General features: G+C 32.7%; 3 protein-coding genes and 1 pseudogene across 5 annotated transcripts; 2 read left to right on the forward strand and 2 right to left on the reverse strand.

The window, feature by feature from the left end:
- Positions 4414-7353, forward strand: LOC104757014 (T-complex protein 1 subunit epsilon). The gene is made up of 9 exons (XM_010500865.2): positions 4414-4667; positions 5059-5377; positions 5461-5809; positions 5944-6076; positions 6156-6208; positions 6307-6409; positions 6550-6716; positions 6809-6922; positions 7001-7353. Exons 1-9 carry the CDS (start codon positions 4469-4471, stop codon positions 7169-7171), a joined length of 1608 nt encoding a protein of 535 aa, XP_010499167.1. The 5' UTR covers positions 4414-4468; the 3' UTR covers positions 7172-7353.
- Positions 7419-10494, reverse strand: LOC104776748 (ALBINO3-like protein 1, chloroplastic). The gene is made up of 10 exons (XM_010500866.1): positions 9996-10494; positions 9792-9902; positions 9623-9697; positions 9350-9410; positions 9156-9229; positions 8962-9066; positions 8658-8765; positions 8408-8511; positions 8085-8315; positions 7419-8006 (listed from the first exon to the last, which is right to left on the reverse strand). Exons 1-10 carry the CDS (start codon positions 10347-10349, stop codon positions 7706-7708), a joined length of 1524 nt encoding a protein of 507 aa, XP_010499168.1. The 5' UTR covers positions 10350-10494; the 3' UTR covers positions 7419-7705.
- LOC104776749 (uncharacterized protein At1g24485-like) lies at positions 11224-13547 on the reverse strand. Of its 3 annotated transcripts, none has more exons than XM_010500868.1 (5): positions 13466-13547; positions 12810-13335; positions 11914-12506; positions 11436-11591; positions 11224-11303 (listed from the first exon to the last, which is right to left on the reverse strand). In XM_010500868.1, the coding sequence occupies exons 1-5, from the start codon at positions 13545-13547 to the stop codon at positions 11224-11226; spliced, it is 1437 nt and encodes a 478-aa protein (XP_010499170.1). The 3 variants fall into 3 exon arrangements, with proteins under 3 accessions (XP_010499170.1, XP_019099219.1, XP_010499169.1); XM_019243674.1 differs by having other exon boundaries at positions 11436-11588; positions 11878-12506; XM_010500867.1 differs by having other exon boundaries at positions 11878-12506.
- On the forward strand, positions 16244-17129 carry LOC104776750 (annotated as a pseudogene).

Genomic DNA, 24695 nt, shown 5'->3' on the forward strand with positions numbered 1-24695 from the left:
TATGTATTCTTTATTTTGGTACGATTCAGATTGTAGCTTTGCAATTATTTTGTGTGTTAATTGAATGTACGATTAGGAAATCACGTATGTTCACTTTTTTTTTGGGGGCATGATTTTGTTCTTTAAAGCCTCCTTGAGTGAAATGGGAACATAAGTTGGTTATTCCTTGATATGATTCAAAGTACACAAGACGGTATATGTTAAAATAAAACAAGAAAACTTTGCATGGAAGTTGCGCACTGTTGTTTGACTGAGATCTCCTTAAAGATAAAAGTTGTTGCCACTGTAGAGATAAAATTGAGGATTTCGTCTTGATTTATGGTGGGAATATATTATCCAAGAAGTGATTTTTAAGTGTTGGTTAGACCATTGTGAGCGGTGGCCTATATCTTTAGGTTGGAACGAGAGTGTTTATTTTCTTTACTTAGAACAACATTATGTAAAGTTAAATATCTTGCAATAGGTTGTCAAATTCGAAGAGGACTCCTATGCTTTTTTAAAAAACTCTTTTATTTTTAAATTACATAATTTATCTACATATCATCATGACTTAGATATTATTAACTAGCACTTTACATTACCATTTTCTATAAAAAAAATCGTTGAAAAGCTATTTCAAATTTTTTTGAATTTCTGGACGGTTAGTGATCGTGGAACTTTCTCTATCAAGTATGATAAATAAATGAAAATGAAGCTTACGATTGTGTTGATACTTGATAAGAATACCCCAAATACGAAGTGGTGTTTTCATAGATAAGAGTCATAACTAAAGAGATCGAGAAAGAAAAAAGATAAAGGAAAAGAAAAGAGGTATTATTATTAGTTGAGTTAGGACCAAAAGTGGTTACACACACCAATACGAATCCGTATGCACCACGCGTACGGCTCTTTTCTTCACTCGTTGATGGGGTCCCTCGCTGAGCTTCTTCTATAGTGGAAGATCCCCAAACCCAACCAAGAAATGGCGCCTGATCACACACCTTTTACATTCCATGCTAAATTGCTAATATATCTGAAGCCTGAACATAAATATAATTACAATTTGCTGATATCCAAAACCAAGATATATACGTTGTTGTTACTTGTTAGGTAAAAATTCTGAAAAAATGGAGATGAATACAATCCATCGTTTCGAGACCACATTTTAAAATTTGTTGTCACTAATTTGGAAAACATGTTACAAAATAGCGACGGTAAAGTAGTCAGTCAATCGTTACGACTTTTGAAGTTTTTTTAACATCGCAAATTCACAATGTCGCTATTTGTGACCACCTTTTTTCTTTCTAAATTGGCATGTAAGAAAGGAAGTGAATATTAAAGGCGGTCAATCTTTCTTTGGATGGTCACAATATTTTAACGTTCCAAACTCATCAGATAACATATTGTGTCACAATATTTTCTATAATACGAGAAGGTTTTTCTAACTTTTACTTACATTGCGACATTTAACATTCTTTTTTTAGCGACACTTGTCATCTTTTATTTTCATTTTATTCTTTTAAAACAAATTTATATCATTCCTAATTCCAAATAATCATATTTTTCTTTTTAAGGTTGGTACAATTGACATATATTTTTAAATCCACTTTTATATTTTAAGTTCTTTTATCAAACAAAATCAGATTATTTTATAATAAAATCTCATATCATATATATAATACAAAATATAATATTTTATAACATTTACTAATAAATAACTGATATTTGATACATCTACTTTACACACTTTTCTTACATTTTATTTAATTTCTCTTTCATCCTTTAAAATGAAAAAACACACACTATTTTATAATAAAAAAATATCATAATAAAAACCATATCTTGGATGAGAAATGAAATAGTTTAAATACATGATTATGTTTAAGCTTTTATGTAATTTTCTAAACCTTAATTTTTACACGTTTTAGAATCATATAATATTTTCTTTCATTCATTGATTATGCAATAAAATTAGTCATTTACTACTAGTATGTTATAAATGGGGATGTTTTCATCCCATAAGGCATTATGAACCCGAGTGGTGATGCGGATAGGCGGTAAGAACCCTACCGCTCCCAAAATGTACAGATCTCCCAGCATGCCTCTTACATGCAGAAAACACCTAAGCATTGAAAAAACGTCTTTACATTTTAGATTTTGGGGAACTTGAACGCCCTCAATATCCCAAAAAATCCAATTATTATCAGGAGGATCCTGAAAACATTTGGAAATGCATGAACGATTAAGGATCTATAAGATTACGAAAATCAAAGATATATCCCTAATCTCAACATCACCAAAATTCTTTATGCCTAATCTGATAAAACATCAACAAAGATGTATAGATAAATAAAAATGAACCAAAATGAACGATTAATGATCTATATAGAATTACAAAAATCATAAAGTCATCATCTACAAAGATCTATAGATAGAAGAAAATGAACCAAATTACCTCGTTCACCTTGTTCTCCATGAAATCTCGAGCTGCCACCGCGATAGTCTCACCAAAAAAAAACCGATAAGAGAGCACAACAACAACTAAAAATATATAGTAAAAAAAACTGCATTCAAGGCCTGTAACTCTATGAAGATTTTAGAATTTGAGTTTTTGGATTTTGAATTTTGGAAAAATATTAACAATAACTGGAATTTAAAAAGAGATTTTCATTTTTTTTAGATTATGGCCATTTAATGGTTTTCACGTGGATTTATTTTCTTGTTTTTAGTTTTTAGATTTTGCAAAAAAAAACTTCAAAAAACCTGATAATATATATTTACAAAAATCTTGATTGGGTAAATTACTAGTATAATATACAATATACTTTTCAAGATTTACGATAGATTGTCAAAATTTAATTTAAAACGGGACATGTTTAGAACAAGAATAGATTATACTCGAAAAAAATGGTAGCTTTAAATATAAAACTCCTCGTGGGATGTAACATATTATATGCCTTTCACCGTCTTATATTGTATATGAAACATATACATGCATTTTGGTTAGAATGTATTCTTTGTTTTCAGACGATTAGGATTGTATTCAATAGTTAAGATTTCACCTAACTAATATCTTTAGCGATATATTCAAAAGTAAACTTTCGTTTTTTTGTTTCCGGTATTATTACAAAGATAACGTTTCTCATAACAACTGAGACAAAATACAACAAGATCATCACAATCTCCATACATATAAATAATAATCTTTCAAAATAACCTTCTTATCATAACAATGCCCACCTTAGAACAACAAGAAAGAACCGGCGATGGATGTAACACTGTAGGAGATGGGGAAGAGGCAGCTGCTGCCAGGCCAAGGATGGCCATGAAGACGAGGGCGACCACGACGATAACGTTTTGGCGACCCATTCTTCTCTCTTCTCTCCTTCTTTGGTAGATCTTTGTTAATTTATTTTAGGGTTTGAGGTTTTAGAGATTGTGATGATTGGGGATGAAATGAGTTTGATGTGTATATATAGTTGTCTTTTTGTGATTAAGACAAAAAAAAAAAATAGAAATCGTAATAACCAAACTATGAAAATAGGACCTACAGTGTTGGACTAAGAGACGTGTAAACGTGCATATGAAGACGATCAAATCAAGATAACAACTTATCAAATCTTGGGATTGGGCTTGGAGAATTTGTCTCTAAATATTCATTATTAATTATCAATTTTACCTTGATAACAATTTTGATATACTGTCAAATATAGAAAGACTCATGAAACTGCTCATTAGCACTCACTTTTACTCATCACCTAGTCTATTAAAATATCCACACAAAAGATGTAAGAGCACGAAGATTTTTTATCGGAGGTTTCCTTTTCTTAATTTCCATATGGTTTTAGTCTCCGTATAGGCACACAATAAAGCCAGTAATCCTCTACGTTTTCTGAAGGAAACATGTGTAATGGAGGATGTAGACTATACAAAAATTTAGTTTTATTTGAAGTATTTTTTTTGTTTTTCTGAATTAGAGAACTCAAACAAAATATTCTGGACCGTAGGGCGGGTTTAAACTACTTAAAAACTAAAGTTTATTTAAATTTCCAAATACAAATGTATATTGATAATCATATTATCCAAATCAGAATTAGGGTTCGGACTAGCTAGCTAGTGCTAAACGGCTAACATAGTTTAGTTTGGCTCTTTAGGGATTATTACTACTGTTTTCGTAGTAACATAAACATTTGAAGTTGCTCAATATACTGTACAGTATTTAAGTACTTTATATCATATGGGCTTTTAAGCCATAAGCCCAAAACTATTGTTAGGCCCTGGAAACAATTACGAATTTACGATTCTGCCATCAACAGCGAGTTAGGGTTTTACACTCTTAACCATTTGCCTCTCAAATCTTCCAGAGACAATCTTCTTCTTCGTTTTTTTTTTCCCCATTTCAACTTTTTTTTGTTTCTCTCTCTCTCTCTGGAGTAGGAAAAAAGAAACAAGATCTATAGTTCGATCGGATCGAGGGAAGCACGAAAAAATGGCGCTGGCGTTCGATGAGTTCGGGCGTCCGTTCATTATACTAAGGGAGCAAGATCAGAAGACGCGTCTTAGAGGCATCGATGCTCAGAAAGCCAATATAGCCGCTGGTAAAGCCGTGGCTCGGATCCTTCGTTCTTCTCTTGGACCTAAAGGAATGGACAAAATGCTTCAGGGACCTGACGGAGACATCACTATCAGTTCGTTTCTCCCTTTTTTTTTAGATTTCTTCATATCTGCTTTTTGGATTTGTTTTGTTTCATTCTTCTATGCTTGAAATAGAGTTAGCTACTGTCGATGCAGTACTTTGATAGAAATGGATCCATCTAGGTTTTTGAAAATCGATTCACTATGTCTGTGAGCTTGCTTAGCTTCTACTTGTTTCTTTCAGAGGTTCAATGAAATTTGCTAATGAATCTCGCATTATGTCATGGAGCTCATTTAACTTATAAGTTTTGCAAAGATACGGATATTGTTAATTCTAGTTGCCACTTTTTCATGTGAAGCATATGGTTTGTTTTTTTGTTTCTGTTTGATTAACTAATGCTGTATCGTGTTTATAACCTAGCTATTTTTTTTGTTGTTCTCTAGCAAACGATGGTGCAACTATCTTGGAGCAAATGGATGTTGACAACCAGATTGCAAAGTTAATGGTGGAACTGTCGCGGAGTCAGGATTATGAAATTGGTGATGGCACAACAGGTGTTGTTGTCATGGCTGGTGCACTGCTGGAGCAAGCTGAACGTCAATTAGATAGAGGAATTCATCCTATCCGTATTGCTGAAGGATATGAAATGGCTTCTAGAGTGGCAGTTGAGCATTTGGAGCGTATTGCTCAGAAGTTTGAATTCGACATTAATAACTTTGAGCCCCTGGTTCAAACATGCATGACAACTCTTTCGTCCAAGATGTAACAATCCTTTTCAACATTTGTTGCCTTTTTATGGGTTGTAGAGTATTTTCCTAACTTTTTCTTGTTGCTTATTGCTACAGTGTGAATCGATGCAAGCGTAGCTTAGCTGAGATTGCTGTTAAAGCGGTTCTTGCGGTTGCTGATTTAGAGAGGAGGGATGTTAATTTAGATCTGATTAAAGTTGAAGGGAAAGTCGGGGGAAAGTTGGAGGACACCGAGCTTATATATGGAATTTTGATTGACAAAGACATGAGTCATCCACAAATGCCAAAGCATATTGAAGATGCGCACATTGCCATTTTGACTTGCCCCTTTGAGCCACCGAAGCCAAAGACTAAGCATAAGGTGGACATTGACACAGTGGAGAAGTTTGAGACTTTGCGGAAGCAGGAGCAGCAATATTTCGATGAGATGGTTCAGAAGTGCAAGGTAGGTTTTAATATGTAAATATTTTTTGTTGTCATTTGGATGTTGAGTGAGCCACTGGAGAAGTGCTTTTGACAATAATGATTAGTACCGGAATGCATTTCTTATGTATTATACTTGTGTTTTAAAATTTCCAGGATGTTGGTGCTACACTGGTAATTTGCCAATGGGGATTCGATGATGAGGCAAACCATCTATTGATGCACAGGAATTTGCCTGCTGTCAGATGGGTCGGGGGTGTTGAATTAGAACTTATTGCAATAGCCACAGGTAATTATATTACCCAAAGCATTTACTGTTAGTGTTTATCGGTTATGCAGAGCTGATAAGATAATTTGCCTTTATGTAGGCGGTAGAATTGTTCCACGATTCCAGGAGTTGACACCAGAGAAGTTAGGGAAGGTATTATTTAATTTCAGTAGGTGTTGCAGTAAAATGAATGGAATGTGTAATATGTTTTAAACAGACCATTGAATCTCCACATTTCCTGATATGTTCAGGCCGGTGTGGTTCGTGAAAAATCCTTTGGCACAACAAAGGAACGAATGCTGTATATTGAGCACTGTGCGAACTCAAAAGCTGTCACTGTTTTCATCCGTGGAGGTACTTCGTTTTTTCTTGTATAATTATTAACAACTCTGTTTTGACTTTTGAATAGCTGATGAGAGATAACAGCTATGTATGGAATCTAATGTGCTTGTATAATTGATTGTTCTAACAATTTGTTACGGGATATGGTTTAGGTAACAAAATGATGATAGAAGAAACGAAGCGTAGTATCCACGATGCTCTGTGTGTGGCTAGGAATCTCATCCGCAACAAATCAATTGTATATGGAGGTGGTGCAGCTGAAATCGCATGCTCACTTGCAGTTGATGCAGCTGCTGATAAATACCCTGGTGTTGAGCAGGTATAAGATTATATTTCCTCTTTGTCTTTGATTCTGAAGTGAAATCATTAATTTCACAAAATCTAATGTATAAATACTTTACCTGTATGCAGTATGCAATTAGGGCATTTGCAGAAGCTTTGGACTCTGTCCCTATGGCTCTTGCAGAGAACAGTGGATTACAGCCCATTGAGACACTCTCTGCGGTTAAATCTCAGCAAATTAAGGTAAGTGACTGATAAGCTTATTATCCATTTCCATTGACTTGTTTGGTTACTCAACAAAAAATGGCTTTTGGTGAACAGGAGAATATCCCCTTCTATGGGATAGATTGCAATGACGTGGGAACAAACGATATGAGGGAGCAAAATGTGTTTGAAACATTGATCGGGAAACAACAGCAGATTCTGCTTGCAACACAAGTCGTCAAGATGATTCTGAAGATCGATGATGTCATCTCCAATTCTGAATACTGATATGTTGTTACCATTGTAGAACCCTTTGGCTTCTTGGGTGTTTTTGTTTGCTTTTCTGTTAGCGTTCGGCACTCTTGAACATCATTATCCTTTGTTTCCCTTTTGTTTTGCAAGCTTTTATTTAAGAACATCGCCCTGCAGATTGAAACTTTTTCTTGTCAATTTGATCACAAATGACTAGAGATGAGCACATGTCTTGCAATGTAGTTCAGATTTTTCTTTTATATTCGTATTAAAGCAAAACCAGTGAAGATAAACGTAGTTCTGCGTATACATAAAAAATAGAAGGCAAATGAACCAACGTTTCTATGACTTACAAAAACCCATTTCCTAGTGTCATTGTACACAAATTCTAAACCTTAACAGGCCAATATTCCCACTCTTGAGATATATAAACTCCAAACTGTTGCAGAGGGGATTAAAAGGCTGAATACTATGTGGTTCCTCTTGTCTTATTCAAGTCTCAATTCCTCTTCGTGTGTTTGGTCTTTCAACGCAAAAACAAAGAGTCTTGATGAGGAGTGTTTATCTCTTCTATGTTTCATGAGAATGGTGTTGTTCTATATCATGGTCAACGCCGAATTTCCCATTTGTAGTCTCGTCCTTTTGAATGGATGGCTTCCCATTCACAGTGACAGTGCCATCAGTTGTTTCTTCCACTGCAGAAAGTTTGGTGTTTTCCTTATCTCCTTCAGGGAAAATGGCTGTATCAGATATTCCATCTTGTTCTTGTGCTTTGTTTGTATTCTGATTTGATAGAGTTGCTTCAGCTTTCAGCCTCGCCTCTTCTTTTTCTCGACGTCTCTTTGCTTCTTGCTCTTTGAGCAACCTAAACCTGAGAATCACATGGACGCGTCAGTAAAAAACAGAGTATCTAGTAACGAATGATGACACATTTCAGAACATTTAGTACCTTTCACCAGGCTTGGGCCCTTCTGGGGTCAGTTTTTCACCACCCTTCTCTCTTGGCAATTTCAGTTCTGAAACAGACTTCTGAACCAGCGTTTCTGAAATCGACTTGTCAACTTTTTGAGTTTTATCTTCCTTTGTGACCAAATTAGTGAACTTCTCCACCGGATTCTTGGCACCACCATATTTTTGAAGCCATACTTGCTGTGCAGTGCTCAAAATGTTGTTGGTCAACCTACAAAAGCACTTTTCAAGCTAAGAAGAAAGACAAGAGGAAGTTGAAACCCCAAGGAAAAAAAACATACAAAACCAGTAGCTGCTGCTCACCAATAAAGACTTAAACCAGAAGGAACTGATAGTGCAAAATAGCCAATCATCAGAGGAAGAAGCTTCGTCACCGCCTGTGAGCTCTTCATGGCTGGATCATTACTCTGAGAAAAGGATTCGTCATTGGTTGAATTAGTTAACTAAATAATTTCTGAGGACATGCACCAATTTACATTTTTTCAAAAACCAGCTTATTGGTCAAGCCAGAGATAACTAATTAGACTATCACATATTCCAAAAGATGTTATACCTGCGAGGACTGCATAATCTGAATGGAGAGGTACTGAGAGAAGACGAGCAATAGAGGTAAGACGAGATATGCCAATGTATCTGGCCATCCGAGAGGTGGGTTTCCCTCCTGAAAAATAAAATGGACATTTGTAGACATTAGCAATGAGGTCCGACTACTCTCCCTTCACGTCCTCTTCAATCAGTTTTAAATGCTTAAATAATTTAAGTGAATAAAAGAGTTAACAAAAGGGAGGAGTGCAGTTTAGATTCCATTTTCGAAATATCTACACCACTTAATATCGAGGTTCAAGATTGATACTTACAATGAAAGGGAACAACCATGAGATTCCACTGCCATTTTGTCTTGCAGCAACAGTTGTTGGACCAGCAAGAGAAGGAATCCAGAAAAAGCCTTCCGTTAAGAGCCCCTTAATGTTAGAAACAAGCATCCAATAACTTGTCATAACACAGTCTCGAGGCACTTACAGAAACAAAGAACATAGTTTGTTCCAGGTACCTCATCCGCAACATTGGAAAGGGCTCTATATAACCCAATCCAGACGGGTATTGTGGCTAGTGTGGGAAGGCAGCCTAACAGATAAAATGAAAATATAGCTTAACCAAAAGTGTTGTCTCAAATGGAAAAATCACATGTTCAAACAGTTGTCTCAAATGGAAAAACAAATGAGAATCTGAAGCAACAAACTGTACCTGCAAGGGGATTTATTCCAGCAAGTTTATACAATCTGGCAGTTTCAAGCTGAATTCTCTCCTGCAAAGACAAATAAAAAAAACAGAAAGCTCATTGTTTTAATAAGAGGGCTGCATTCATGGACAGTAAAGCTAAATAATATCCACAATGATGGAACCAACAGCAGCAATACACTTGCTCCTACATTTTCCTTACATCCCTCAACTCAAAAATTGGATGTAACATGACATAGAAAGGCATGAGGGAAAAAGACAATGTCGAATGGTTCTCACCTGATCACCAGCATACCGTTCTTGAATAGCCTTAATCTGAGGCGTCAAAGATTTCATAGCCATGGCAGATTCAACCTATATAGAAAAAACAATCCACCATTTCAATAACAACAACTAACAATTGTGTCTTGGCGTAGCAGTTACATAGAAGAAAACAAAGTAAAAAAACCTGTTTTTTCGTCAATGGGAACGTAGCAGCCTTCACAAGCACAGTCAATAGAATGATAGCGAAACCATATGAATAAGGAACATTTACAGTTGATAACCCATCTTTCAAAACCTGCAAAATTCAATTCGAAATCCAATTTAAATAGCACATAAAAAATTCATTCTTTCTAAAGAAAAAAAAAAAAGACAAAACTTTTTTGAATACCTTGAGAATAGTTTCCATGTAATTGGCAATACCAGAGAACCAATCATTGGTCTTGGTGGTAGTATTAGTAGTGCCAGCGACAGATTCAAAGGTTTCAGAGGACGAAACGGCGGCATCAGCGATCGTGTAGAGAAGATTCTCGGCATGGTCCTTGATGAATTCGAGAGAGTCACCTGGGTCAGGGAACGAACCTGGTCTGAATCCGAATTGAGCTACGAGAGTCCGATAACGATACGAAGACGGTGAGTGGGTAAAACGGGAGCGGCGGAAGTGGAGGACTTTGCCTGTGGAGAAAGAGGATAGGAGGGTAAGGCTCGTCGTCGGCTTTAGGGATATGGAAGAAGCCATCATCATCTCTAGAGAGACGAAGAAGGTAGGAGAGTTTTTAGGGTTTTTGGTTTAGAAGAAAGGATTTGGATTTTGTTGTTGTGTTGTGTTCTTAGCTTCGCGTCTCAGTGCGACCGACTGGGAGAGAGAAGTGGAACAAAACAAAACTTTGTTTTTCTGATTTTCTTATATAAATTTTTTTAATTAAAAAAACACACAAACTATAGAGGCATTTGCCATTTGGAGTCAATTTAATCACTCTTTTTAGGGGAAATATTATTTATGTTTTAGAAGAATTTTTAGTTTTGATCCCAAAAAGAATTTCTACAAAGAAATATCCAATGTTTTGAAACCCAGACTGGATCGGCCGATCGAACCGGTTTAACCGCGAACTGAAAACTATCCCGGTCCGGATATCACTTAAAAACCGGATACTAACAAACCCGGATAAAACCGGAAAACCCGGTTAAAACCCGCAAACCGGGTTAAATAAAATTTCAATATGTTAAATAAAATTTTAGATTTTTTTTTAAAGTTTGGATTATCTATTTTATATTTAGAGTATAGTTTTTAGGAGGTAGAGTTTAATATTTGAGGTTTATAGTTTAGAATTTAGTTATTTTATATATTAAAAATGAGTATTTTTGATAATAGAAACCATAAAAGAATATTTTTTAAAATTGACATAAAAAATAGTATTTCTGAACATCCCCTAAGTTATGTGAGACAATATGATGAAAATACTAAAAAATAGTTAATAACATTTTCCTTTTAATATTTGTTTGCAAATTAAAAATTACGTCTAACAATCAATAAATTCAGAAAAGCAAAAAAAAAAACATATATGGGATAGGAGGGTTATGATGGGATCAAGTCATCAAGATGTTGTAGAAGTCGTTCGTCATTGCCCAGTATTCACTGTTGCATTTCCCATATTGTTTCCCACATTCACTTGTACATTTATATTCTGTTTGAGCGGTACTGCAACCATAAATAAACGTTTTATTATACATCAATCAATAATTTTAAATTAAAATTATACCAGAAAATGCAAATAAATTCTTTTTGATCAAGTAATAAAAAAATAAAAAAAATAGGAGGACATAAACAAACATTCTGATTCGCGGTGGCGTTTGGGTTTGATGAAATAGTTCCAGGCACCCCAGCCAGTAGCTCCAAGAACCAACAACGACGGAAATGAAATGCCAAGTGGTAATGCTAAGCTGTTGCTGCTTTTCTCCTCTTCGGACTTCCCTGAAGATTCTTCTTCTTACACAGAAACACTTTCACAGATTAGTAGACTCGAACCAGTTATCTCATATGAAAATCATTAAATTATTTGAATACTATTCATTCGATAACAATTGATCATTACATGATCATAACTAAAAATGACAATGTGGTTTATTTCTCCACTCTACAAAATTGTTTAAAACACGATTAACCAAAGTTAACTTCCCTTTATGCACATGCACATGTAAAAGGAAAAATAATTTTTGATTTTTGATTTTCTAAAGAGACCATAATTTTAAAAGTAAAAATAAATAATAATTACCGGATTTGCCTCCACCACCTCCGCCAGTGCTAGGGCTGCCACTACCACCGCCAGTGCTAGGGCTGCCACCACCGCCGCCAGTCTTTGGGCTGCTACCACCACCGCCAGTGCTAGGGCTGCTTCCACCGCCACCGCCAGCGCTAGGGCTGCTTCCACCGCTCGTGCTTGTTGAATTAGTCCCGTTTCCTCCACTATTGCTAATGACATAGATCTCGAGAGCGTTGATGAGTGGGTCCAAATTTGAGTCTGGTGTACCTTTAAATGTCAGATAAGGAAGCCTACTCGTCACCACACCCCTCAGAGAAGCTTGCATCACTGCCCCGAAAGGTGGCACAATTAGATTTAGACCCACTTGCTTGTTGTCATAGTAAACGTTAAAAGATCGCTTTTGGTCGGAACTAAGGCTCAGTGGTTCCGAGAAATAAATGACAATGTAAAATGTTAGTCCGGAAAAAGGTAGGCTTATATCATAGAAAGCCATGTCCTTCTTTGACCAAGATGTCCGAAGGACAATCTCTGGTGGTCTATTGTCAGCCCCTGTTGTGTTGATAGAAATGGCAGAACTTTTTAGATGTGTGACCGCAACCGTTGCTGGCTGCCACATTCTATCATAAGGATCAAACGGAGACCTATATAAACGTAAGCTTACTAATTAACCATATACTTATATCCAAAAAAAATTAACAAGGAATTAACCATATACTTCACGCAAATGGTTTTTTTTTTTTCATTTTTTTTTTTCATTTTTTTTTTCTTATCAAGAAGGTAAGAAAAAGTTATATTAGTCTCTAACTAGCACCATATATATATATATATAATTGATTTTTGTTTTTCAGATATATAATTGTTTTCCAATAATTATATATTGTATCAAACAAATGTTACTCGCTAAATTAAAGTCCTATGATCATATTTATACATGTATTGTTTACCTTACTAATTCTTGGGCACCGTAGGCGGTCCTTTGCTGGAGGATGAAACCTTCCTTGGGACCAAGATCGGTATACATAGAGTCGTCCAACCTCCGTACTTCAATGGTAGACACAAAAGGGTGCTCGTTCAAAAGCGTGCGAACAAAGCAAACACTGGTATTCCCGCTCTCAGGAATAAATATCGCTTCCGATAGAGTACCGCCGACGAATGTCGTTGTGATGACGGAATCTCTATGTTTTCCATCATAAACGACATCGAACCTCGGAGCCTTGGATTCTTTATTGTAGTCTCCGTAGTTGAATCTCGTCCTAACTAACACTTTCCCACCTTTATCCACCGGAATGTTGGAGTAACAGTTAGTATCCCCCGTAGGAAAATACCGGAGTGTGGTTAGAGAATCATCCGTTTTGATTAATGGTGCATATTTAGACGTCAAACCGGTGTTTACGAAGTCTGTGTCTCCCACCCACGTTCTGTTTTCCGCGTCAACGTGAGAACTTGATGATCCACAGTCTATGCTTATGTCTGAAACCAATCCACAACAAACTCAATCAGTCTAACCTACTTAGGTTTTCTCAAATTCATAACACTAGAAAATACCAATTGTCCAAAAAAAAAGAAAAATCGGAAGTATAACGTAAGTTGAATAACTAACCGGCTGCATTCGAAAGAAATATGATGGAAAAACTGAGGAGAAGGCAAATAAAAGAAGCTTGAGCCATGTTTGATTCTTCCATAACCGAGAGAGGAAAGTGTATTTTCATGCGCTTATTTATACGTGCATGCTCTATATTAGTGGAAGTTATTATTCTTTTTACCCCTAGATTCTATAGAAAACATTAGAAACCCCCATAAACCTTTCCAATTGCTCTAATACATTCCTGCTTAGAATAGAAAGTAACATAATTCGTTCGGTATCCCGAATATAATAATTTTCATAGTTATGACAATTTTTTATTTGCGTTACCAAAATGTCTTTTCCTCGGAATTTAATTTAGAAGGCAAACACTATGCATATTTAAATTATACAATATCTATATTCTGATATGATCAAAACGTGGATCGAGGTAATGACATAAAATGGCACATTTTTGTAGACGAAATAATTCGATGACAACAAAGTAAGACCAGGTTCTAAAATCCAGTTGTTAGTGGTAAAGGAATGTTCAAAGTGATTATAGAATGGTTGACTTAGTTCGTTAGGCCATAGACGTTCGATGAGTTGTCCGTCGTCAAAGGGGTCAATCATACGTGATGTGGTACCGACTAAACCAACAACGTTGGCAATTAGTTCCAATAATTTGTTCGGCAGCTTTTTATGCTAGTACAAAAACAAACAGTTGCAAGTATAATAACATTTTCAATTCATCTGTATTGGCACTAAATGGCATTTTATAACACATCCGTACTTAAATCTAACTTAAAAAGTCTACCTTAATATATATGAATTCAACTTAAAACTTGTTTATATACATATCTACATGCCTAAATATATATATACTAAAAAGTAGTCCACGCGATGCGTGGTTTATGTATGCATTACTAACTTGAAATATAAAATAAAGTTTCTATTCAATTATATATGAAATGTACAAATGTAATTGTTAATATATGTCTTAAAAAATAATATTCAAAGTACTACGGTTCAATTATAATTTATAATTTATATATATTATATAGTATTTCATAGAAGGATCATGAAAAATAGGAAAGTTAAAGTACATATTCCTAAATATTTTTTTATTACAATATATTGTTGAAATTATTTAAACAGTATATTACTATAGTAATAAGACCATTACTTATAGACTTATAGTAATGTCAACTATATATGATATTTCGTTAAATAGTTAAGATAAATTATATTATTTTATGTTATTTTTTTGAAAAATAAAAAACTGATAAGTAGTCTAGAAAAAAAAATGTAAGATCTTACTTAATTATTTTGATAGATAATTTTATGTTGTCCTTTATATTAATTTTATTGTCATCATCTAAAAGTAATAGTTAACAAAAAAATAGTTTTATATATGATAAGTCAATTTTAAAATAATTTATTAAAATGATATCACAAAAAAATATCTTATACTATGAATTTAACCAGTTTTTTATACAAAAATCATGAAAAGAAAAGTGTGTGAAATTTAATATATTTAATTATTTTCTAGATATTGTCTCTATTTCTAATCATTTTAATATAAATAGTATAATTAACAATAAATTAAATTTTGAAATTTTTTTTTCTGTTATATCATAGGGTGATAAAGCAATTATGTTATGATACCATTATGTTTTTAGTACATATGTTTTAAAGACAATTAAACTGTAACTTATAAATTACTAATAAATACAAATTTGAATTGTGTCTTTAATACAATATATATGATTATTGAATATAATGTGAGTTTTTATATATTAGAAAATCTTCTATATATTTAAATTAGTCTATCATAAATTAGTTGGTTTCAGTTTTTACTTTAAAGTATGCAACCATTTTCTATTTTTATTTGGTTTCAATTTGTTTATATTTTTAAGTTGGGTTGATCAATATTTTTTTTTTAGGTTCTATGGTATATGATTTCATTATGAAATATATTAGATGTTAAAACTAAAAAATGGAAAGAATATATATTTTTGTAACAATGTTGAAAAACAATAAAAAAGCAAACTATACAACAATAACAAACTATACACCACATAAAATACAAATAAAATAAAGTAAAAAAAAAATAGAATGTTGAATTTATAATTATTGAGAATAACATGTGTCACAAAAGTAGAGTACCAAATGTCACATTGTTAGGCAAAGTTAGAAAAAAACAATAATAAGATATATATATATTTGTGTTATACATTAATTATCCACACACATATTTTCTTATTTTCTTTGTTCTCCACATCTGAACCTTTTTAGTATTTTTTTTAAAGAAAATTATTGTTCTATTCATCTTTAACAGAAAATATTTTACAAAGCTTTTTTTTGAATATATTGCGTAGATAAAATTTTGCTATCCCTTAGATTATATATGTATAGAGAGCAACTTGAATAACAAGAATTATATTGTGGGATTAATTATATGGTATAGCAAAGGCCAGGAAACTGGTTTTACGTAAGAATTTCAAAAATCTAGGAGAACATTCAGAACATAAAATTAAATAAGATATTATATTTATAAAAAATAATTGAAAATTAATGACGAGAACGGAAACGATCACTTTCCCACTTTGTAGTTATACACCAACTTGGTAATCGCTAGTAATGAGAAATTGAGCTGCATGATAATTAAGCAAATTAACGGTTAATATTAAAAGCTGCCTATACACACTAAATCCCTCTCATTATGATTATTTGTTAAGTCTTAATCTTCACATAACCAATCATTACCATTAAACAAGTGTAGCGTTTACATTAGCTGAAAAATTCTCAATTTGCCTTGCCTTCTAGGACACCTTTCTCTTCCCTCCATTATCATTGCTCATGTAAAGAGAGAGAGAGAGGTTTGTGTTTGTGAATTCCCATTCGAGGAAATGAAGCAACCAAAGCCGATTCTGAAATACGTCTTGGTATCTATCTTCCTTACTCTGCCTCTCATCTTCTTCTTTTCTAAAGTACAACTACGTAGACCCGAAAAAGAACTCATCAGGATCCGACCCGGTTACACATCATACGACTACTACATCCAACGACAGCTCAACAAGACGCTTAACCCTAGGCTACGTACACTATGGATGACACGAGACTGGGACCGTAAGATCAAAGTGTTCTCAAAATTCTTCCACGATCTGAAACGGCAAGGTCTCTTAGCCAACGACTCTAAATGTCTCTGCATCGGAGCTCGAGTCGGGCAAGAAGTGGAGGCCCTGAAACGTGTGGGCGTAACAGACTCGGTGGGAATGGATCTGGTGCCGTATCCGCCGTTGGTGATCAAAGGAGACTTTCATCATCAACCGTTCGATGATGAGACTTTCGACTTTGAATTCTCCAACGTGTTCGATCATGCGCTTTACCCGGACAAGTTCGTTGGAGAAATCGAACGGACACTGAGACCAGGAGGTTTATGTGTTTTACACGTGGCTCTCTCCACACGCTCGGATAAGTATTCGGCGAATGATCTACAGTGTGGAGGCATTGGTGAGGCTATTCCGACGATCGGAGGTGGTTCATGTCCGAAATGTTGACGGCTTCGGGTTGGATACGGAGGTTGTGTTTAGGAAGAAAAGGGATTCATCAATCATAGTCCGGTCATGATTTTTATCTTCCTGCTAAAATTAATTTATTGTTATGTCCAATCGATTCTAATGGAAAAATTGTGTGTTTAAATAAGTTTTTACCGTTCGCAGAAATGCATGATTATATATGAATAGGCCAAACCTTATGCCAAAACGAGAGGTTGTTTAGTACTAGCTCGTTGATATGATCTATATCCGAACGTTACGAATAATTGGTGTATAAACTACGTTTCTCTCGATGAATTTGTAGAGGGGAAACAAATTCAACAAGAACTCTCTCTCAAAAAGGGATTTAAGATCTTTTGGAAAACAAGCTAGGGTTTATTCAATAACAATAGTTAGATAGATCTTAAATCCCTTTTTATATTAATTGCTGGATAGATTACAAGGAGATTCCCCTTTATTTATATGCTTTCTTAGATTACATAATATGTATACTTTACATAATATGTATACTTTGAACTGAAATGAGGAAAGTTTCTTTTTCTTGGTCAAGTCGGTCATGAGGCGATTTGGGAAGCCGATCTGTTGCTCCCGGACTGGGCCTGTTGATTTAATTGGGCCTTCATTCGAAGACCCAATTCACAAATCGGGCGAATTCCCGGATCAAATAACCGGTTTATTTTTGGTTTAAACCGGTATGTCGGAGTGCCAATTCTCGCACCAACAATTGGAGTTAAAACATAACAAGCGGTTATAGTGTATACACTTTGCTTAGCTATTTTACAAATTTAAAAGTTAAAAAGTTTTACAAAATTGGATTTAGCAAAGAGAATCAGATATTTCGAGAAAGAGGCAAACTTCATTGCATATTTCTCTCACTCCATTCGTGTGATACTACTCAAGTAAATAGTGCTTGCATCTCCACCATTCTTAATTAATTAAGTAAATTTCTAAAACCATCTCAACAATTGTAGTTTTTTTTTCCTTTGTTTTTTTTCTTGCAACGGCCAACCATTGTCCATATATATTAACAATGTGTGGATGTCGTTGGAGAGTTTAATATTGCATAGATTGTTTTCCTATTTATTTACCTATCAAGTATATATATTTCAAATATTCATGTTTAGTTATTTTTTTTGTTTTTTTCTGGTCCAATAGGGCATAAATATTTTCCTTGCTATATATATACTTGATAGGTATTAGTTATTGAAATGAGTACCAAAATTTTGTTTTTATAGTTTTAAATATAACTCATAACTGATAAGAGAACCGCGAGGAAATTTTTTTACTTAATTGTTTGGCAACACGTAAAACGATAGCACCCATTTTTCCAGTTAATCAATTAATTATCATATATACTCGTAAAACATACCAATTCCAACACAAACTAATCACCAAAAGTCCAAATTCAGCTCATAAATAAATTACCAGAAACTCAACCAAACAAATATCAAAAAATTATCCAACATAAAATCTACCAATAAAACAAAAACTGTAAACCAATAAAAACCACCAAAACAAAGCCTTTCATCATCATTTTTTTCCTTATCATGATTCCACAATCATCTTTTTTTTTTATAAATATAAAACAAATACGTAAATATTATCACATATATTTAGTGAGACGATCCTCTCATCTATGAGTTATACACACAAGAAAAAAGAGTGCACAACAGATAATCAACTAAACAATCTATAACGCCCCGACTGTCGTGGGTCCTCTCTTATATGATGGTCAGTTTAGAAGACTTTAAATACTTGTTTAATGATTCTACAAATCACCACATAATATTTCTCGTGGTTTGTCCTCACTCAGCATTAAATGTTTTCTATTAATACCTTAATTTATAATATATATATAGGAAACATGCAACCATAGATCATCCCCAACAAGTATTATATTTAATTTGTTGTCTATAAAGATTAATTCTCGTTAATTATGAGTTCATAACTCTTCTTTGAGAATACACAATTTTTCTGGTTCCACTATATATAAACTGATTATATCTCTTCAAAACAGTTAAAATCCATGACTATGCCTGTGGCTACACCTCGCATATAAGCATGTTAAGTATACCACATCATAATCATGTGAGCTAAGTAAAGTCGTGAAAGCTTTAAAAAATTTGTTTCCAAAATATAATTGATGTGTTAAAACATTGAATGTTTTCTTTGAATACACTAGTGTCACATAAATAGAAAAGAAGAATCACAATCTTCATACTATTTTATGCTTATTTGGACCTTGGGTGGTATCAAAGTTTGCATATAGTCAAACGTTTGATCTTAAGAGAGTTAGGAACACCCATGGGATCTTTAATCTTCGAAGGTGTGGCTAGATCACTTTAGACAATATGCAGCTATCCTTTTCTTTAATATATTAATCTATTTGTTATTTGTTATAGTTCGGTTTTGGCATGGCTAAGATTGAGTCACTCTTTAGCCAATTTGATGGACCTTTGAAAACATGAACTACATCACAATAACTAAACAGCAGAACACTAATTAGAGTATTCATGATCAATTGTCTAACTTTTTTGTTATGTCCAACAATTTGATGATGTTTTACTTATAAATAGAAATAGTTGGAATGAGAAAGGTATTTATATATAAGTTTTCGCAGATCGAACAAATGATTATAAGAGTGTTAAATTTTACTATATCATTAACTCGATGAAAATATATTTTTCTTGAGCAAAACTGACCGAGAAATATTTGATAAAATATTTTAATACTTCGTTTCTCATGGTGAAACCTTATCAGGTCTTGGAAATGGTGAAAACTCATCCCATTGCACAAGATAAAAACATAGTTAATTAGTAAGAAGTTATTTATTACATTCAAAATATTCTTTGAAATAATGTAATAAACATGTGAAAAGAATATTACTTGTAGGCTTCACCTTTCTATATTCTTCCAACGAGGTTATTCCAATAATCGTTCGAGAATGACGAAATTTATAAGTAAAATTCTTTTAACCCTTTTATTACTTTATTTCAGAATACATTAAGTGTAATAAATAACATTAGCGCATTACTAATTAACTATGGCTTATTATGTGAAATGACATGTGCTTTCCTCATTTGCAAAAACTAATAACGTATCACCATGTGAAATATAGCGTTTAATGCCTTCATCAAACATTTCTCTGTAAATTTTGCTCAAGTAAAACAATTTCCTCAACTTAATGAAATTGGTAAATTATAATATTTTTATAATCATTTTGTTCGATAAGCTAATTTTGTACATGTATTTCGAAAAGGACGATGTTATTGTTTTTGTATGTAATATCTATGTCTTTATGACTTATTCAAATAATTCATACTATATGTTTATCGTTGCTAACTATTTGATCGTATGTATTTTCTTGACAATATTTTTTGAACATAAATATATATTTTTAAAGTCATTTAATTTAGTAAAGATCTTACTCTACATAATATAGTATTTGTTAGACCAAATATTTTTGAGATTTAAAACAAAAGGATCAAATATGCATAGATTTCTTTTAAAAGGAAATTTTAGGTATCATTTATTTTAGATTTTTTACTTAGTTTATCATTTACATTTGGATTTTTTTCTTTGTAAAGAAGTACTATGAGAAATGTTTTAGAATCGGTTTATTAATGAAAAATTAACTTTTTGACAAGGATATGTTATATTTACGTTGAATATAGATGTATTTTGATAAATTCACGACGAATTGATTTTCATCGCTATATTGTTGTACACCACATTTATGCCGAATTTACAACGAATTGGATCGTTGATATACATAAGTTTCTTTTAGTTTAAGGTAAATTTCATTTAAACTATCGAGCAAAATTGTATTTAAAAACTCACCATAATATTTTTGTTTACGAAATCATTGAAAGGGGTGCTCTCCATTTTGGATCCCTGCACGTATAGAAAATTCTTCATAAAATTCTTCCACTGGAAGAGATGCTTCCACTCTGGATCCGTCTATTTATTTTTCATAGTTTGTATTCTACAAGATAAACAAAATATTGATTAATAAACAAATTAAACAATATTGTAACATAGAAATACTTATTCAACAAATTTGTAATATTATTTTAAACTCCTGATATATATTTTGAGAAATTTTATGTCCCAATTATCCATCTCAATGAAAATTAGAAATGCAAATAAATTAAAGAGAGATATTTGAATAGATGGTATTCATAAATTTCAATGTGAAAAATAATTTCAAATCAACTTAAGAAAATATATACGATTAAATGGATGGATAACCAAAAGTCGTTAAGATCCAGATATATTGTTCTTCTAAAATATATTTTTGCTTAAAATAACCTAGGGAATAATTTATCAAACTTCTTAAAAAAAAATAATTCACGCCAAATCTAAATAACTGTAATATTATGCTAATGGTTTGGGCCACCAAAATTTGTTGCAAAAAATTAACATGAATAGATTTTTGTTCTAAAAAATTATTTTATTAAAAAATATATGACAGTTTGATGTCAGATTCATTATTGTTTTGAGTGCAAAAATCTGTTGAAAAAACTTATGAAAGCAGTTTTCTATTCTAAAGAAAACGTTTGTAGGTAGATAATAAGATCTTTAAGAGATTTACCATGACATTTTTCATGCATGAGCAAGCAAAAATATCTTATGTACCAAATGAGCAAGAAAGAATAAAGAACTCAAATGAATAGACAGAAAGCATCTCTACATCTGTTGGTTTTTATATAAATTTCTAAATGATAATTAGATTTTTGGTTGGATTTTTTCCTCTTTTTGGTTAATATTAATTATTAAATGAGAGATTTATTACTATTAGATACTCTTATTTTAAATTAATAAATTAAAAAATAGTCAAACTAAATAAATCTTAGTGTGAAAATGTGGACTGTGGACCAGAAATATTTTTTTTCCTTTTTAAAGAGATATATGATTTGTTTCTTGAATTTTGTTTTTAATTGTTATTAGATTGTTCTTTCTTATATTGTTATAGATTTTTTTTTTATCTCTCAATCCTCGTTGATTATTTAGATTAATTATCATTTTAAAGATAAGTTTACATGTTATTACTTGTTTAAAATAAATACAGAAGTTACGTATTCTCATGTTTTCCTTTTTGCTGTTTTATCGGATCGTGTAACTGTGGTGTAAATGCATCAACCAAAATGAATATCAACTTAAAACAATAGTTGTTTGTAGTAAATAGACAGTTGTTAGACATGTTTGTCTACAAATGACGAACAAATAAAATATCAAAAAATATATATGCACACCAATTTGAGTGATATTTACTATATTTAAGTGTCATCTTTTTAGTATCCTATTTAAAACGATCCAATCCAGGTTTTTTAATCAATTAATTCATAGCCTCATAATTACTAATCAAAACCAATTAAAACATGCCATCAAACCATCAATCAAACCAGTGATGAACTAAACCAATAACATAAAACCAGTTAACCAACATGTGTCATAAAAAAGAATCAAGACCAGCAGCGTATAAGTCAGTCCTAAACAACAATAATTCCATAAATTAACATCCTAATAAAAGATATCGAACATAAGACCATGTTTATAGGGGATCAGTTAGGGTGATTTTGGGTCTTTTAAAATTGAAATTAATTGAATAGTACCCATAAGATCAGTCCAATTGATCTTGAATAAGATCAGTTCTTCATCTGATCTTAGGGACACGTGTCACTCTTGGAAAAAAACTTTCGTTTTATTTTTCATTTCTTTGGAATAAATTTGGACATTAATCTATGTATTAATTAAATAAAATGTTTGTCTTGTTTAATTAATTAAGTAATATGTTTGTTTGTTTTTTTTTAAATTTTATTTACAATGTTTTTTTTTGTTTCATAAAAATATGGCATTGTATTTTGAATTTTAGTAAAAGTTTTATAAGTATGCAATTAAAATGTTATTTTATTTATTTTTATAATTGTTATATGTTTAAGAATATTAATAAACATTATATTATTAAATAATATTAGACATTCTTAAATTTTTTATTAAACATTAATCTATGTATTTATTAAACATTCTTAAATTTCTATAAGAATATTATATTATTAAATCTTAAGATCTTACACATGTTCTCCCAATAACTAACTACTTAACAAAAGTTCTTAACACTGATCTTACATTATTTTCACAATATTTATACTCTAAGAACACCCTAAACTGATCTCCCTATAAACATGCCCTAACAATCACAATGCCAATATGTGCTTTTGAGCAAGGTTCGGTTGGTTCCGGAGAAGGATGATGGGTTGATTAATTTTTTCAAGGATGCAGGTTCTGAGTATCAAGTATCTACTTAGATAAGAGGTACTATCATTGGGTCATGATGAAGAAGGATGTCGCGAACTTGGTCGCAACTTGCGATTCGTGCTAGTTAATGAAGGCTGAGAATCAGGTTCCAAGTTGATTGTTGCAGATTTTAGCTATCCCATAGTGGAAGTTGGATAATTGTGATGGATTTCGTAGTAAGGTTGCCAACTTTGCGGACCCAAAATACTATTTGGGTTATAGTAGTTCGTCAGATCAAGTTAGCATATTTTCCAGCCATTAAGAAGACCGTTAGAACACTAGTTTTTACTAAAAAAATTATATGTGAAGGAGATAGTGACACTCCATGGAGTGCCAACAACGATAGTTTCAGACAAAAATTCCAAATTAACTTTTGTAACGCACAGACCGCCACTTTTCTAAATGGGTCTCACATTCTCTCTAGGTCTGTGATGTTAAAGGAAGATGTGAGCTCATTTTACATATAACACTTCTTGTTGTAATGTTAGTTAGGACTTTGAATCGAGATTTGTATAGTATATTGATAATATACATTCACTAAGAGTAGTCTCGTGCGTTGTACAATTTTATTTATATTATTATTTATCTTCTGTTTAGAGTAACTTGCGATTAGTTTGTTTTTCTGAAATATGTATTTGTTGGACATTGTGAAATTGTGTATTTGATGTTGTTTTTTCCTGTTGATGTGATTATTTGATTTTGAAAATGAGTTGGTTGTGGGACTGTGTTGTCGTTGAGCTAATTTCATACTATAATATTGGCCTGGGCATTCGGGTACCCGATCGGGTTCGGGTTCGGATCTTCGGATGTTCGGATTTTCAGATGTACACATATAAAACCCGATCGGGTATTTTATAGAATCGGGTCGGATTCGGGTCAGATGTATTCAGATTCAGGTATTTTCGGATTTACCCGAAATCCGAATTTGGCGACGGATATCCGATATGGTTCGGGTATTTTTATCCAAAATTGATAAAAATACCCGATATTCACTGAAACTAATCGAAATTAAGTAAAAAAACCCGAAATCAAAAGTCTTATATGAATTGAAATACTGAACTGTGAGTTAAAGTTTTAAAGAGATAAAAAAGTAGAACCAAAACTAAGTTTAAAGTCTTAGAGATGAGTAAGTAGAGAAGTAAAAAACAATCATATCATCTCATCTTCTTCATCCAAACGATCCCAATTGCTGACTTACAAAAACAATCATCTCATTCGAACCCCTCTTCTTCTTTAACCACTTAGAGAGTTAGAGTTTCAAACTCTGAAAAAAAATGACAAACAAAAAAAGTATTAGAGATTGTATCTTAGTAATCAACATCAAACAAATAGACAAAAAAAAATACCTCTTTCAAGCTCATTTTCAAACTCAACTTCTGCAAGAATCTGTGCATTTGTAAGAACCTTTTCTT

The sequence above is a fragment of the Camelina sativa genome, chromosome 3, assembly GCF_000633955.1.
Source record: "Camelina sativa cultivar DH55 chromosome 3, Cs, whole genome shotgun sequence".
Classification (NCBI taxonomy): Eukaryota; Viridiplantae; Streptophyta; class Magnoliopsida; order Brassicales; family Brassicaceae; genus Camelina; species Camelina sativa.

Excerpts from the sequence above, each read along its gene's own strand:
- LOC104776749 (XM_010500867.1), bottom strand. The coding sequence starts at position 13,547 with ATGGAAGAATCAAACATGGCTCAAGCTTCTTTTATTTGCCTTCTCCTC. Across the intron at positions 12,507-12,809 it reads GGTGCCCAAGAATTAGTAAG|GTCTCCGTTTGATCCTTATG; the intron begins GTAAACAATACA and ends ACGTTTATATAG. Across the intron at positions 11,304-11,435 it reads ACGCCACCGCGAATCAGAAT|TACCGCTCAAACAGAATATA; the intron begins GTTTGTTTATGT and ends TTATGGTTGCAG.
- LOC104757014 (XM_010500865.2), top strand. The coding sequence starts at position 4,469 with ATGGCGCTGGCGTTCGATGAGTTCGGGCGTCCGTTCATTATACTAAGG. Across the intron at positions 4,668-5,058 it reads TGACGGAGACATCACTATCA|CAAACGATGGTGCAACTATC; the intron begins GTTCGTTTCTCC and ends GTTGTTCTCTAG. Across the intron at positions 5,810-5,943 it reads AGATGGTTCAGAAGTGCAAG|GATGTTGGTGCTACACTGGT; the intron begins GTAGGTTTTAAT and ends TAAAATTTCCAG.
- LOC104776748 (XM_010500866.1), bottom strand. The coding sequence starts at position 10,349 with ATGATGATGGCTTCTTCCATATCCCTAAAGCCGACGACGAGCCTTACC. Across the intron at positions 9,698-9,791 it reads TCCCATTGACGAAAAAACAG|GTTGAATCTGCCATGGCTAT; the intron begins GTTTTTTTACTT and ends TTTTCTATATAG. Across the intron at positions 8,766-8,961 it reads CATGGTTGTTCCCTTTCATT|GAGGGAAACCCACCTCTCGG; the intron begins GTAAGTATCAAT and ends TTTATTTTTCAG.